The sequence below is a fragment of the Sinohyriopsis cumingii genome, chromosome 3 (assembly GCF_028554795.1).
Source record: "Sinohyriopsis cumingii isolate HCF-2022 chromosome 3, ASM2855479v2, whole genome shotgun sequence".
Lineage (NCBI taxonomy): Eukaryota > Metazoa > Mollusca > Bivalvia > Unionida > Unionidae > Sinohyriopsis > Sinohyriopsis cumingii.
Window position 1 is genome coordinate 122,592,132 of NC_142963.1, and position 15,170 is coordinate 122,607,301.

Sequence of the window (15,170 nt, forward strand, 5' to 3'; positions counted from 1 at the left end):
CAACAAATTGTACCTGTGAAATGACAAGTGAAACAAGTTGTACCTTTGATAAGTGAAACAAATTTTACATGTGGTTAATAAGTGAAACAAATTTCAAAGCACATAATTAATGTATGCATTCTCTCATTTTTATCTGACTTTCATTTCTGTAAAGGGATGATTACCAGTAGTTGCTATTTATTTTGCAGGTCTGCAGTTCATTGAGCTCCCCATCTTATGACTCCACCATTGGTTCACCATCAACATTATCCATGTCATCATCATCAATGTCACCTCCAAGTGCAACCTTTACACTTCACATGACACGTCCAAATGGAAATCCTACAACTGTTGGTAAGAATAAGTTACACACCTTAAGTAAGAAACACAGTCAAGTTTGTTTTAAAGATCACTTCTATCATGCAAGTAACTTTTTAAAATGGCTGATTGGTTGGCTGGTTGGTTGGTTTGTAAGCTCACTTTGAGCGTGTAAGTGGCTATATAATGCAGGAAAAATGGTAGCCAAGTACCTTTTCCAAAGACTTGTCTGGACTTTCCTAGGTAGGGATGAAATCTCTTGGATTCTAAGTCTGACACTATACCAACTGAGCCACCATGGTTCCCTTTAAAAAAGCAACCACTGAGCCACCATGGTTTCTTTTATAAAAACCACCACTGTTCCCTTTATAAAAACAACACCAGGGTTCCCTTTATAAAAGCAACCACTGAGCCACCATGGTTCCCTTTATAAATCAGCCACTGAGTCACCTTTTCAATGTCTCTTGCAACAGATTATTGTAAAAAAAAATAAACCTATTTTGGAAAATTCCTAGGTTTAGGAAGTCTTTCTTTTTCTGCCTGGTTGTGGCTGCTTAAAACATGCATGCTTGTATACACAAGGCCTTCTCAACACGATTTTTGAAATGGTGGAATAGGTACTTGATTATTAAAATACTGAGAAAATTTTCTAAAAGGCTGCATGGGCTGATGTTCAGGCATTGGCTTACCACTGTAGAAATGTGATAGTAGCTGTAGCACCAGTGTTTGAAATGCTGTAGAAATGTTATAGTAGCTGTTTCATCAGTGTATGAAATGCTGTAGAAATGTGACAGTAGCTGCTTCACCAGTGTATGAAATGCTGTAGAAATGTGACAGTAGCTGTTTCACCAGTGTATGAAATGCTGTAGAAATGTGATAGTAGCTGTTTCACCAGTGTATGAAATGTTGTAGAAATATGATAGTAGCTGTAGCACCAGTGTATGAAATGCTGCAAAAATGTGATAGTAGCTGTTTCACCAGTGTGTGAAATGCTGCTGAAATCTGATAGTAGCTGTTACACTAGTGTAAAAAATGCTACAGAAATATGATAGCAACTGTTACACTAGTGTAAAAAAATGCTACAGAAATGTGACAGTAACTGTAGCACCACCAGTGTACAAATGCTGCAAAAAATGCTTTAGGCCAGAAGGGCCTAAAACAAATGTAAACTGCAGTCCATGTAATTATACATCCTATGTTAGTTAAATATTGTGTTTAAACACAGAATTAGTCACTGGTCAGAAGGACCGATATTTTACCAAATGCATGGGTCTGTGACATGTGCATCAGCATTGGGAATATGGTCTGAGGGTAATTTTCAACACTGTAAAACAAACATTTACTGTATTTCCTCAAGCTCTTACCAATACAATTTTTGAAAAGGTTTTGTTTTTTTAGGCGGTGGGTGTTGTCTTAATGTTGCTAAAATTTTCTAAAAGTATAGGACGTATTTACTGGTATCTTCAAGGATATCTCCAGAGATATATTGTAGTCTAAAAATGCAGTTTATGGATCACATTGAGAGAATGCAAAAGCAACATTATCTATCTAAAAGGTCAGGGATTAAAAGGCTAGGTTTTTCTCTTGAATTCTTTTCATAATGTAAATGATAGTATTAGCATGTACTATTTAATCTGAACTGTGTCTATTTGCAGAGTTTGGCAAAATGATTTCCATTCCACTGCATCACTGTGGCTTTGTTATGCTAAAACCAAGTGATTTGGCTGGCACCATTCAGAGGCAGAGGGAAACCTTTGACACAGGCAAGGTCAATTTTATCCTGATTGTAAGGGGAGATTACACATTCAAAAAAATGTTTGATGATGTTGTTATAGTCAGTTCGATGGACAGTCTTGATGCTGTCAATGGCACTGGCATCACTGGAGCAGGCTGTGGCAGCCTCAATTCACCTGTATTGCTATTTATGGTGTATGACAATGACAACAAATTTGGCTGCTTTATTTAACAGCCTTAGTTACATCATTTTGTCCCACCATATTCAAATGTTTTTTTGCTGTTGGCCCAGTAAGTGTAATTTCTCATTGCAATGCAGGGGCTCCCTTTGTTCTTTTCACAAAGTTGATCATTTGACTTTTTGTACATTTGGTGTTCTATATGTGTTTCATTATATTTTCTGCTGTATCTTTGTTTCATTTTAAGTTAAGTTGTCCCACAAATTTGTTTTTGATTCATTTAAATTTCATTAATGTCATTTACCATTTGCTTGTTTAATTTGTGTTTTGGTTGTTTCTTTTGATATTTTTTTATTTGATTGTGCCTCGTTTGTTTCATCTGAGTATCTATCTTATTGTTTTAAATATCTTTATTTCATTTGGTGTTTGCTTCTTTTTTATTTGTTTCATATGCCATTTATCTTTTTCGTTTGTGCCTTGTTTGTTTTATTTGAGAATTGATCTTATTGTCTGTGCTTTAATATTTTAATTTACAATTATGCAAGTTTTATCTCAGTTTTACTTGATTTATTTGAAAGTTACTTATTTTGTTTTAATTTCATATTTTTGGCGGTGATGGATTTCCATTCTTAATATTCAACTACAAAATGATATGAAAATAAATTGGGCACCCTCTTGTAGGTTCCATATGGGGGTAATTTAATGATCAAATGTTTATAGTTGGAAAATAATATTTAATAATATTTTTGGTTGCCTGACATGGCTTTCATATTGGGAAAAATGGTTGACTGGTTTGTATTTTTAGTTGTTCTAAGCTTCAGGGCAATGGATTTTTCTACCTATGCAAGTATTCTTGTGAAAAAGCAAATCATTATTTTTACCAGATTTTCTGAAAAACAATGAAAACTCTACAACTTACAATGTAACTGTGATAAGATGTTACACAAGTGTACATGCATAATTTATGATAATGTGGTTATTGAACATCATATGAAATGATAAGTTTAAGTACTTAGCCAATCAGTGTGTGAATCTCACATGTAAGTACTTAGCCCATATGTGTGTGAATCTCACATGTAAGTACTTAGCCCATATGTGTGTGAATCTCACATGTAAGTACTTAGCCAATCAGTGTGTGAATCTCACATGTAAGTACTTAGCCCATCAGCATGTGAATCTCACATGTAAGTACTTAGCCCATCAGTGTGTGAATCTCATATGTAAATACTTAGCATATCAGATCTATGATATCACACATACAAATACTTGCTCATTTGGTATGTGGTATCTCACTGTGAGGTAACATCATGCAGAATATTTTGGGCTCTCCCATGGTCTCACTAATTGACTGCAAATTTCCCACAGGAAATATATTTTCTTGTCCTGAAGTTTTCACTAATATTATTGTGGTATGGATTGATGGTATATTGGTTGGAAAAACATGTTAAATCTCCTTATTATTATTTTAGACTCGGAACCTGCCTCAGTACCTACTTATATTGAAGAAGAGGAGGTAGTGGATGAGGAGGATGAAGAAGAAGAGGTTGAAGATGATGATACAGACAGCATTAGTGCAGAGGTGACTTTTTGGCACTATAGTTCATAGTATTTTCATGAACGTCCACTGTCCTTGGTTACATATGATGCCTTTCTTATTTTGGAGACCTGGCAGAAGTGACGAGTCCAGAGGAAATGTCTGTGATAGGAGGGGGAGAGAGTGTTTAAGATGATAACATTGGTGATAGATGTGGGGAAAATTGAGTTTTCAAGGGGTCTGCAGTCACATAACTTCCACATTTCTTATCAATCAGCTGCTATAGCCTATTTGTCAACATACTGAAGCAGTAGGAATTTAGCAAATGTGTACTTTCATTCATCTTCCTTTTTACTTAATGCATTTTATCTAATTTTTGTCTGTCCTATACTAAACAACCCTCAACTTTTCTTCACAAGGATAATAAAGGAGAGATTCCATTTGTACATTGAAAACAGCAAAAATAATTAAGCAAAATCTAAGTGAAAGAGTTTTAAAAATGTCCAGTATTAAGAGACACTATCCTGAGAATATTAACTAATATCATAGTCCATGTTCAATCATCACCTCCCCCCCCCCAACCAATTAATAATATCTGTTATATTCCTTTTGTATTCACACATGTACGAAAACAAATTTAGTCCATTTCTGGGACAAGAAATGCACTTCAGTCTGGCATTATAATAGATGTTCTACTTTTAGAAAATTGTAATGCTTGGGATGTTTGTTAGAAGAAATACGATACATACACACAAGTCAAGTTCAACTGCAAACAACATTGATCCTGACCTGCCTTCATATAATGTGTTGGATGATCATGGTCTGTGTTGTTTGTTCTACTGATTACTCCTGGCAAACTGCATAGACCCAGAGTTACCAGTACATTATGTGATGGCAGATCTGGGTCAGTGAAGTTCGCAGTTGTATCCAATTTATAACTGAGTATATACGGTACTGTGAATATTATCTATTCTTCTCTGTACTGTCAGTGATCTTTCTGTAACGTCTCCATGTCTTGGCTAGTTCAAAGATTTGTTCCACATTCCAGATATTCCATATTTTTTCTTCCAAAGTGCTTTAAAACAAAAGATGAATCCAAATATATATATTTAGACTAAGCCAGTTCTTAGATCACTATTTATGGGACAAGAATTCTGGCCATTTTTTTAAACGCACACGTAGCTACAAATGTGTCTAACTTTTGTCTCTTTTTGTTTTTCTAAACCCATAGGTAGCTCAAAATGTGGAAGTAAAAACAGAACAGTATCATCAACACCTGTGGAATAACGACTTGAAGCTCTCAAATAGCTCTAAGCATGGATGCACAAAAGGTACATAATTTGAAAAAGTTATTAAACAGTGTACATAATTTTCACTGTAATTTTTTACCATGTTTTTGCCAGAGCATAGCCAGGGCCGGCGCCAGACCCGGCCAGACTATCTGGCGCCCTAGGCAAGGTTAGATTCTGGTGCCCCCATCCTCCCCGCCCCTGGAAAATATAAATTTCCAATTTTATAAAAAAATAAAAAAACATTAAAAATGAGCCCCCTAAAATCAGCGCCCTAGGCAGCTGCCTAGTTTGCCTATATGGTAGTGCCGGCCCTGAGCATAGCAGTGGTAGGGTACATAAGAGTGTTACCTTTGTCCATGCACGCATCAAAACATTCATTCACCCATCTGCCACATCTCGACTAAGTTTTGCATTTAGGTTGGTTGCTTTGGTGTGGCACTGTATACCATAAACTCATTTTTAGTTATAGATCTGAAAGTACATAGTCTGTTTTACTAATTGAGAACCCATATATTTCCATCATAGAAAAACTGGAGTTAATTTTAAAATATTGCTACAGCTGATCAATGAATTAATAAACCTGTTAGATAATAGATTGTTTTTGAATTTGGATAATTTCCAATGTTTTCCATAATTTTAAAATCAAGCCCATTAGCCCTTAATTAAAGATCTGGCACACAAATAATGTGTAATATTTGTTGAAAAAATATCAATGAAAATTAGTACATACCTAACAAAAATATCAATAAAAATCAGCACATACCTAACAAGAGACTCCCTTTTTGTTATCCCCATCTATTATTTAGTTAGAAAGTTAAATACTTTGTTGTGTAGCTTACCATGATAAAAAAAAATAATGTAACTGACCTTATTGAAGAGTGTGGATGGACATGCAGTTAGATATGCACATTGACACCAAAGTCATTACTGCAATTGGTTTCCATCATGGCTGGCTTGACAAAACATGAGCCATTTCCCATTTCAGTAATTGTTACAAATTTATGTTGGTTGAATCAATGACAAATAGCAGAATTTTTTAAAATTATTTCCAGAGGTTACTAAAATTACTGACAAATAATGTTGTTCTTCAGAACTCATGTTTAAAAAATCATTCTTTCCATTTTGAAATTAAAATGTTTGGAGAAAGCAATGCTTACCTACTGTATAAAACACAAGATCCAAAATGTGCTCTCAAACACAAAATAGCATAAAGCCAGATCCCAGTCTTTGCTGTTCATTGTAGTCATGATTTAAAGTTGTTGTTGTTGTGGGGTTTAATGCCATTTTTCAGCACATGAGAGGCTATACATGGCGGCCAGAATCATTGGTGGAGGAAGAACCCGGGAAAACCCCGGAAAGAACCACTGACCCATGAGAAGCTACTGGCAAGCTTTCTCACATACCCACATTGGCTGAATCTGAGACTCGAACTGGTGCAGACAGAGGTGAGATGGCAGTGATCCATAATGGAGAACCCTTTAGACCACTTGGGGCCCTGATTTAAAGTAAATAGGATATAGTCAAACTTGCAATTTAGACCATCTGTACTATACAACAACCTGTCATAAACAGTCACTTCTATGAGGTCCTTTTCAACAATTTATTCTGGTAACAAACCTCAATTAGGCAGTCACCTGCCTTAACTTATCATTTTCTGTGGTAACAACCTTTATCAGGCAGCCACGTACCTTTAAATAGTCCCTTTTTTGAGGTTCCTTTCTGCAAATATATAAAAATAAAATATAAATCATGAGGATGTTGAAATTTTGTAAAACATGTATAAAATAAAATAAATCATAAAGATGAATGTTTTAAAATTTTGTATAAGAAAAAATAAAGGTAACATGTAAAATAGTTCAGAAAGAGTTTGTATGCTGATCAGCTGAAACATTTTGTGGCATCTAATCAGGGTCTATGTTGTTCACTTTCAGTTCCCTGTTACAAACGGATTAATAGTGTAATACTTACAATTTCAGAACATGGACATGCAGTCTACAAAGATATCACCAAAAATTTTCCACATCTCTGATGTGTATCAGCAGCAAGCTAAAGTAGATTGTTGAAGTGTAGGTATATCTTTTCTCTAAAAACTATTTCATAGAATTTTGTGCTCTTGTCATTTCTGTCCTTTGACATTAACTGGAAATATGTTCTGCATATGCTGTGTGTAAGCAACAATTCTAAAGTGTTGTGTGTAAGCAACAATCCTAAAGTGTTGTGTGTAAGCAACAATCCTAAAGTGTTGTGTGTAAGCAACAATCCTAAAGTGTTGTGTGTAAGCAACAATTCTAAAGTGTTGTGTGTAAGCAACAGTCCTAAAGTGTTGTGTGTAAGCAACAATCCTAAAGTGTTGTGTGTAAGCAACAATCCTAAAGTGTTGTGTGTAAGCAACAATCCTAAAGTGTTGTGTAAGCAACAATTCTAAAGTGTTGTGTGTAAGCAACAATCCTAAAGTGTTGTGTGTAAACAACAATCCTAAAGTGTTGTGTGTAAGCAACAATCCTAAAGTGTTGTGTGTAAGCAACAATCCTAAAGTGTTGTGACCTATTTTAACCACGTATTTAACTGTTGTTGATATTAACTTTAGGTATTCATAGGAAATTGGAGTTACTTATAAAATTTGGCAATTTGATTACAGGCTTAATCCAACATTGTAATGAAATAACTCCAGTTATTTACAAAATAAGAAGTCCTTATTTTCAATACCTAACAATAGCTTTTCTTTCCTTACAGGATGAACCTTCCTGGGAATGTTATGTACATATCAACAAATTAGAATAAAACAATGCAAATGAAGAAAAGCAACAGTGCTGATTTTGTTTTTTGAGCAAATTTGTACAGTGTGGACCAAGATGTATAAACTCCGCTGGTGGAGAGATTTATTTGGATGTCATGCCATATGGTATGTGTAGTACATACCAAGTACTATATCTGCATACATCGGATAAGTTTTGGACACAGAGAAAACTACTGTAAATGGTTTCTACAACCAGACCAAGCTACACTGATTTCCTTGAAGAAATACCTGGATAGTTGCAGTAAGGGAAAGAAAAACATTCCAAGGTTTTGCCAGAGTTGTATGGCACAATTATGGCAGCAGAAAGAAAACTAGATGTGTTTATTTTTTGGTCAGTATTTATTGTAAAGTTAAGCACAACAAGAAGGATGAGAGTCTGATCAATAATTGGGGCTCTCAGTCAAAGACAATGGTATATTTAATATGTTAGTTTAATATGACATTTGTTTGGTGTTTCCCTTACTGTAATTCTCATTGATGAGAAGCTATGAAATGCATATTTACAAAATTAGGGCAAATTTTTATTTAGGAAAACTTGTTTTAGTATTAAGCTTGCATGGGCCCATGGAATTTTCAAGGGAAAAATATTGTATATATGTTATAAGACTTAATTTCATTGCCTTGATCTCTGTTAGGAGGATCTTACATGAGTGTTCATTCCTTTTTGTGAGCTTAGGTGAGCAGAGATCAAATTATGTGAAATTTTTTATAAATTTCATTTGAAATGAGCATGGGTTTAGTAAACAATTTATAATATAAAAAAAAGCTCAACATTTACTCAGTAAAACCATAACATAATGTAGTGCATGACTTTTAAGTACTAGATATACTCAAGGTCCAGTCAAACTGCACAGACCCAGATCTGCCATTATATAATGTGCCAACAGATCAGGGTCTATGTTGCTTGCATTTGGACTTATAATGGAGTATTACAGTTCACTCACACACCTCAAACATTATGCTTACAGGGTGCTGTGACCTCATTTGTAATGTCATGTTTTATCAAATTGGAACAAAATAGGGGTTTATCAAATAAGAAATAAACAACTTAGTAGTCACGTGATGAATGCAGTCTTGTATAAGATGTTTTATAGGCGAGTTTTTCTTCCCCATGTACTGAACAATGTCAGCTAAAGTAACATATTTATCTAGAGCGTTTGGGAAAATCTCGGATAAAAGTAGATCTGTATTTTCTTGACTTTGTGCAGATGGATCATTGCTCACTGTCTTGTGTGATTGGCAGCAACTATGTTATCCACCAAAGTTTTTACTGTACATAAAAAAGTGAGTTCACAGTTTGCTGTATATATAATTCTCATGTTATTTTATGTTCATTTGTTCTAACAGAACACAAAGAAATGTTATCTACAATTTCATAACTTCATCTTTATTTTATTGATGTTCATAAAATATTTTTGTCATTTTGTTAAGTCATGTATCTTTTAAATTGAGTAGAACTTTGTTCATTTTATGCACAGTGGTAAGCAACAGGGTATAAAAGTTACCCTTTTGAGAAGCATACACAAAATCCATACTTGATTTGCTCTGATTTGGCGAATCAAATGAGTTTATCATGGTTTTAACTAACCTACACATTCTCCATGGAGACATACGTGTGATGTGAGTTAGTAATAGGTCACAGGTCATTTGGGGTCAACACGCATCACACTCTATCGGCTGTTCATTCAGATGCATCAGAAAAAGACCAAATGCACAAAATATTGGACAAGTCATTCTCATATTACTGTAAAAATAATAGCTAAAATTCCTCATTTCAGCATGCAATCGCTGAAATCACTTTTAAATGAAGGTAATTTTACCCTGAATTACCTCTGACCTTTACAATTCTTGAACGGGTAAAGACCTAGCTTGATCGCACTTCAAGTGTCAATTCATGTATAGGAAATGTATGTCAGAAATCATACTTATGTTAATAACTACTGCAAATCTTGCATATTCTTCTGACAAGTCATTTATTTGAAAATCTGTTAAAATGACCACTTGTCCTGCAAGACAAAAACTGAGTTTTCTTCATCTTGCACAAGTTGTATTGTTTACATCCAATGATGAACCCGTGTTTGATTATAAAACCACCCTTGACTGACCAACTCTTCAAATTTGGGTATATATTTACAAAGGATGCCCGTGATAATAAACTGTGATAATAAACTTGCCCCCTACTGTTTGGAAATTTGTTTGTCTTGTCCCATTGTTTTATTATAGGAAAAATACTCAACTAACCCTATAAATCTTACTCAGGAATCCTCCACTTCAAAACTGCACTTGTTCAACTGATTAAGTGTCTGGAAAAGTCTCTTAGCCCTCTTAGTGATTAAAAAATAGTCAAGTGCAATTTTCAATGTCAGAGAGATACATATATAAATAAAAATAAAATACGTCAATCAGACTTTCAGAATGTATGCATATACACACACACACACACACACACACACACACACACATATATATATATATATATATATATATATATATATATATATATATATATATATATATATATATATATATATATAAAACTGAAACAAAAATCAATTAGATAAACCATGAATAAAACCCATTTCAACTGTACTGTCACAAATTTGCAAAAGAAACTGGCTCCTTTACCCATGGTTTAAAAAATGGCACCAGCAGATGAAGACCTGTCTCTACACCATAATGAACAGCTTTGATTCGCAGAGTCAGAACAAAAGCAAGTGTGTTTGCTTTTGTGTTACACGTCTTTTTCCTTTTGAAATATAAAGAATTGTACTGTAATGTACACAAGTTACAAATAAAGAACTGTATGTCAGACTTTGCACAAGTCACATGTAAATTGTCTTTATATGACACTGCACGTAAGTCACAAATAAAGATTTGTACATCAGACTACACACAAGTCACACACAAATAATTCTATATGAAACTACATACAAGTCACAAATAAAGAATTGTGTATCAGACTACATACTTGTCACAGTTCAAATATTTTGTTGAAGCATTGGGACAGCAATAATTTCTAATGATAAAGAGACCAGTACCATATGCACTTGCTTATAAGTAGAGTTCAACTGCAAACAAAATAGACCCTGAACTGTCACTGCACAATGCACCAGCAGATCAGTGTCTTTGTTCTTGTACTGATTACTCTGGACAAACTACATAGACACATCTGCCAGTACATTTGTGCAACAACAGAGCTAGATGTATTTCACATAGTTTAGTTAGACCTAACTTATAAGCGAGTATATATATACACACACACACACTTTTAAAAGCTATTATTCTTGCAATGGAGAATCAGAGCCTTGAATGTTTGAATATTTGTAATAATAAGTAGAATGACAAATTATGGAGAGTTTATCTGGTTATATAGTGTTCCTTTGATGTAAACAAATAGAATGAATATTGTGTCTGATTTGATGGCACAGTATGGGACAGGAGATTAGCGTCTATGCCATTCGCTTGTAAAAACCTACAGAATATAAACCGTGTTAAATCTGAGCTAATGGCACCTCATGCACAGATCATGGTCTGTGTAGTTCACTTGTAAAATCAAGTAGAATTAGCAGTATTGATTCTGAGCTAATGTCACATTATGGGACTGATCATGGTCTGTGTAGTTCACTTGTAAAATCAAGTAGAATTAACAGTATTGATTCTGAGCTAATGTCACATTATGGGACTGATCATGGTCTGTGCAGTTCACCTGTAAAATCAAGTAGAATCAACAGAATTGATCATGAGCTAATGTCACATTATGGGGCAGATCATGGTCTGTGCAGTTCATTTGTAAAATCAAGTAGAATTAACAGTATTGATTCTGAGCTAATGTCACATTATGGGACTGATCATGGTCTGTGCAGTTCACCTGTAAAATCAAGTAGAATCAACAGTATTGATTCTGAGCTAATGTCACATTATGGGGCAGATCATGGTCTGTGCAGTTCATTTGTAAAATCCAGTAGGACAGTATTGACTCTGACCTTATGGGACTGATCATGGTCTGTGCAGTTCACTTGTAAAATCAAGTAGAATCAACAGTATTGACTCTGACCTAATGGCACATTATGGGACTGATCATGGTCTGTGCAGTTCACTTGTAAAATCAAGTAGAATTAACAGTATTGATTCTGAGCTAATGTCACATTATGGGACTGATCATGGTCTGTGCAGTTCACCTGTAAAATCAAGTAGAATCAACAGTATTGATTCTGAGCTAATGTCACATTATGGGGCAGATCATGGTCTGTGCAGTTCATTTGTAAAATCCAGTAGGACAGTATTGACTCTGACCTTATGGGACTGATCATGGTCTGTGCAGTTCACTTGTAAAATCAAGTAGAATCAACAGTATTGACTCTGACCTAATGGCACATTATGGGACTGATCATGGTCTGTGCAGTTCACTTGTAAAATCAAGTAGAATTAACAGTATTGATTCTGAACTAATGGCCCATTATGGGACAGATCATGGTCTGTGAAGTTGTAAAATTAAGTAAAATTAACATTGTTGACTCTGATCTAATGGCACATAATGGTAAGATGGTCTTTACAGTTCAGTTTGATGCATGTCATGTATGAGTAATGACAATAGCAAAATTACATTCAGTACGTTTTTACTTCCTGTTGAGGTATACATATAAATCTATTATCAGTTTGTTAGGTTTTGCCATATCAATAAAATCAATTTCTTTATTTTGTTAAATCTGTCCATAGAAAATAACTTTATATAGAAACAAACACAAAATCTTATCTTTCGGTGCTGTCCATAGTGACAAAACTCATTTGGTTCCACACATTTTTGACAGACAAACTGTGGACAAGTCTTTAAGATTTTTCAGTATGAAATATTTCTGGGTGAGTAAGATTGAGTTCTGTCTTGAGTAAAGCACTTTTTAAAGTTTAAATTGTCATTAAATTTTCTTTTTTATGATGGAATTCTATCATTGATTGATTTATTGTTTATCAGCATTATTACTGTATAAGCAATAATATTTTCACTAATCCTAGGCTTTTGTCACAACTTGAAATACATACTAATACTTGTTATTAATTATTTTTATAAGATACTGTACTCATGTAAACATTAGTTGTCATTTGATTCTCCTTGTGTCTTGAAAAGAAACTCATTTTGTCTGTGATCAGATCTTGAAATTAAATTGTGTACACAGAATTGTGTCATGCATTTTTTCTCCTTGTTTTTTTTACTTCAATCAACATACATGTACTTTTGACGAGTGGCAAAACTCTTATTAGGTTAAAAAATAACATCTTAATTTGACTCCTGTATGCCCAATCTCTTTAATGAGAGAGATAGAAAGAGATCCAGGTCCATTCATCAACTGTCTTAAAATTTAACTGAAGACTTGGACTGCTAATTTTAGACTTAAATCTACACTTAAATTCTGTTGATCAAATACAGGCCCGAGCATGTTGGACTGAACAAGGTATTTCACTTGTGTAAATTTTGCTTCATTCCATTAGATTCAGAAGACAGAAACGTGAGCACAAATCAAAACCTTCCCTCTCTCTCTGAGCATATGGAGTTGCAAATTTATGTGGAGAATATCTGGAAATGTATTCTACTTTATATACGACTTGTAACGTTTCAAATGTTTTAACAGTATTATGCATAATGATTAATGACTCGAGTATAAATTTACCCTGTATCTTTCTTGACCTCTGGCAATGATACTGAGATTGCCAATGCAAAAGTGAAAACTTTCAAAGTTTTTATATCATTCTTAATAAGTAATGTTTGCTAATACTTAGCTTTCTTCTTGTTTTTGCTTTATTTGCCTGCTTATTAATTTATTTCTTGTTTTGTCTTCTGATAAGAAATTTAATTCTTTTAATATACTCAAAATATATCACAAATCTAAACATAAAAAAAAAATTCGTTAGTAAGAAAAGTAGGTCACAGTGACACCATTTTAATATTGAATTAGTTTCATGACTGTACTAGCAATAAAGTTAGCAAAATAGAGCTAAAAACACGAACTTAATGTACTCAATGAAGCATGAAAAATGGGTCACTATAATCTCTTATTTTCTGGTGAATAAAATTACTTTCTAAAGATGAATCCACCCATAAAAAATTAACGACCGTACATACTAAATCTCACAGCAATGAAGCTGAGTGCTAAACCTTGATGCCGACATGATCATCACCATCACCACAACCTTCGTAAATGGGATACCCATGTCTCATGTATGACTTGTGAATGAGACTAAAAATCAAAAATAAAAGCTTGCTACCCCTTTTCCATTTTGTTAAAATATTGGGGAAGTATGTTTTTTTTTTTTTAAAAATAATTTCCCGTTTATGATATCAAGTTTTTTTTTCCTTAACCACTAGACAGGATATTTCTTTCACAATGTGGTAGTAATAATGCAATCCTTAAGTCATTAAGACAAAGTATTTCCCTATATTATTATCAAGAGACAATATAGTTTGTTACATGTAGATCAAGTAGGTCACATTGAAAACAGCAGAGGTTTCTCAAGCCTCATGACACATGTATACACACTTTTATAAAACTGGTATACCCAGTAAAGTATGTACATTGATAATTCACCATAACTAACATTTCAGTAATGAAATGAAAATTGGTCCTGACCATTTCACTAATATTGTACATATCCATATCTAAACTATCAATTATATTGTGCTGTTTTTGGTGGTTTTGATTGCAGCAGACCAACACTTTGCAGACTAGATGAGCATGGCATAGACCCTTACCCATGGACTTGTCATGGTAACTGACCAAGGTTGAATCAAATCCCCATCCTCTAGATCACGAGTCAGCCACTGTGACTCTGTTTTACAAATGTCTGATGAAAAATAGTTCCAATAAAGTCATAATTACACTGTGAAATCAGACTTATTCAGGATCTTCGCAATATAAACCTATTTACCAAGCTTTAAAGAAATCTGATATACGTAACGGTCTCAGGTAATCATATAGAAGAACACTCACTTAGATCTCACTCATAATAGAACCTAAGATTATGCTTTAAACCTAAATTTGATAAAAATCCTATAAAACTTACAGTCTCTAAAGTGATACAAGCTCAGCAAATCAGACACAGGATCATCTTGTTAATATCTACATCTTTAGTCCTAGTAAAACTTGTGCAACATTTTGATGATAGCTAGGTTTTGGCCAAGTTGAATTAAAATGGGTTTAAAATAGTCTCTAGAGTGTAAGACCCTAATGCAACTTAACATCGTCAGTATGTGTAGATTTTATAATAATACTTATGGAACATCTTGATGACGCAAGTATATTTACCAACTTTAATTAAAATAAGATCAGAAATACGATCTCTAGAGT

At 34.0% G+C, this 15,170-nt stretch overlaps 1 protein-coding gene across 9 annotated transcripts in view; it reads left to right on the top strand.

Annotated features, from left to right (window-relative positions):
* LOC149803750 (uncharacterized) overlaps nucleotides 1-13,018 on the top strand; it is a 54,533-nt gene extending 41,515 nt beyond the window's left edge. For all 9 annotated transcript variants that reach the window (XM_089953509.1, XM_089953517.1, XM_089953513.1 and 6 more), the window contains 6 exons: nucleotides 189-333; nucleotides 1,953-2,060; nucleotides 3,680-3,789; nucleotides 4,976-5,075; nucleotides 7,013-7,102; nucleotides 7,770-13,018. In XM_089953509.1, the coding sequence (XP_089809635.1) occupies nucleotides 189-333; nucleotides 1,953-2,060; nucleotides 3,680-3,789; nucleotides 4,976-5,075; nucleotides 7,013-7,065 (516 nt within the window). In that variant the 3' untranslated portion in view covers nucleotides 7,066-7,102; nucleotides 7,770-13,018. The remainder of the gene's footprint in view (nucleotides 1-188; nucleotides 334-1,952; nucleotides 2,061-3,679; nucleotides 3,790-4,975; nucleotides 5,076-7,012; nucleotides 7,103-7,769) is intronic.
* Nucleotides 13,019-15,170: the final 2,152 nt, after the last annotated feature.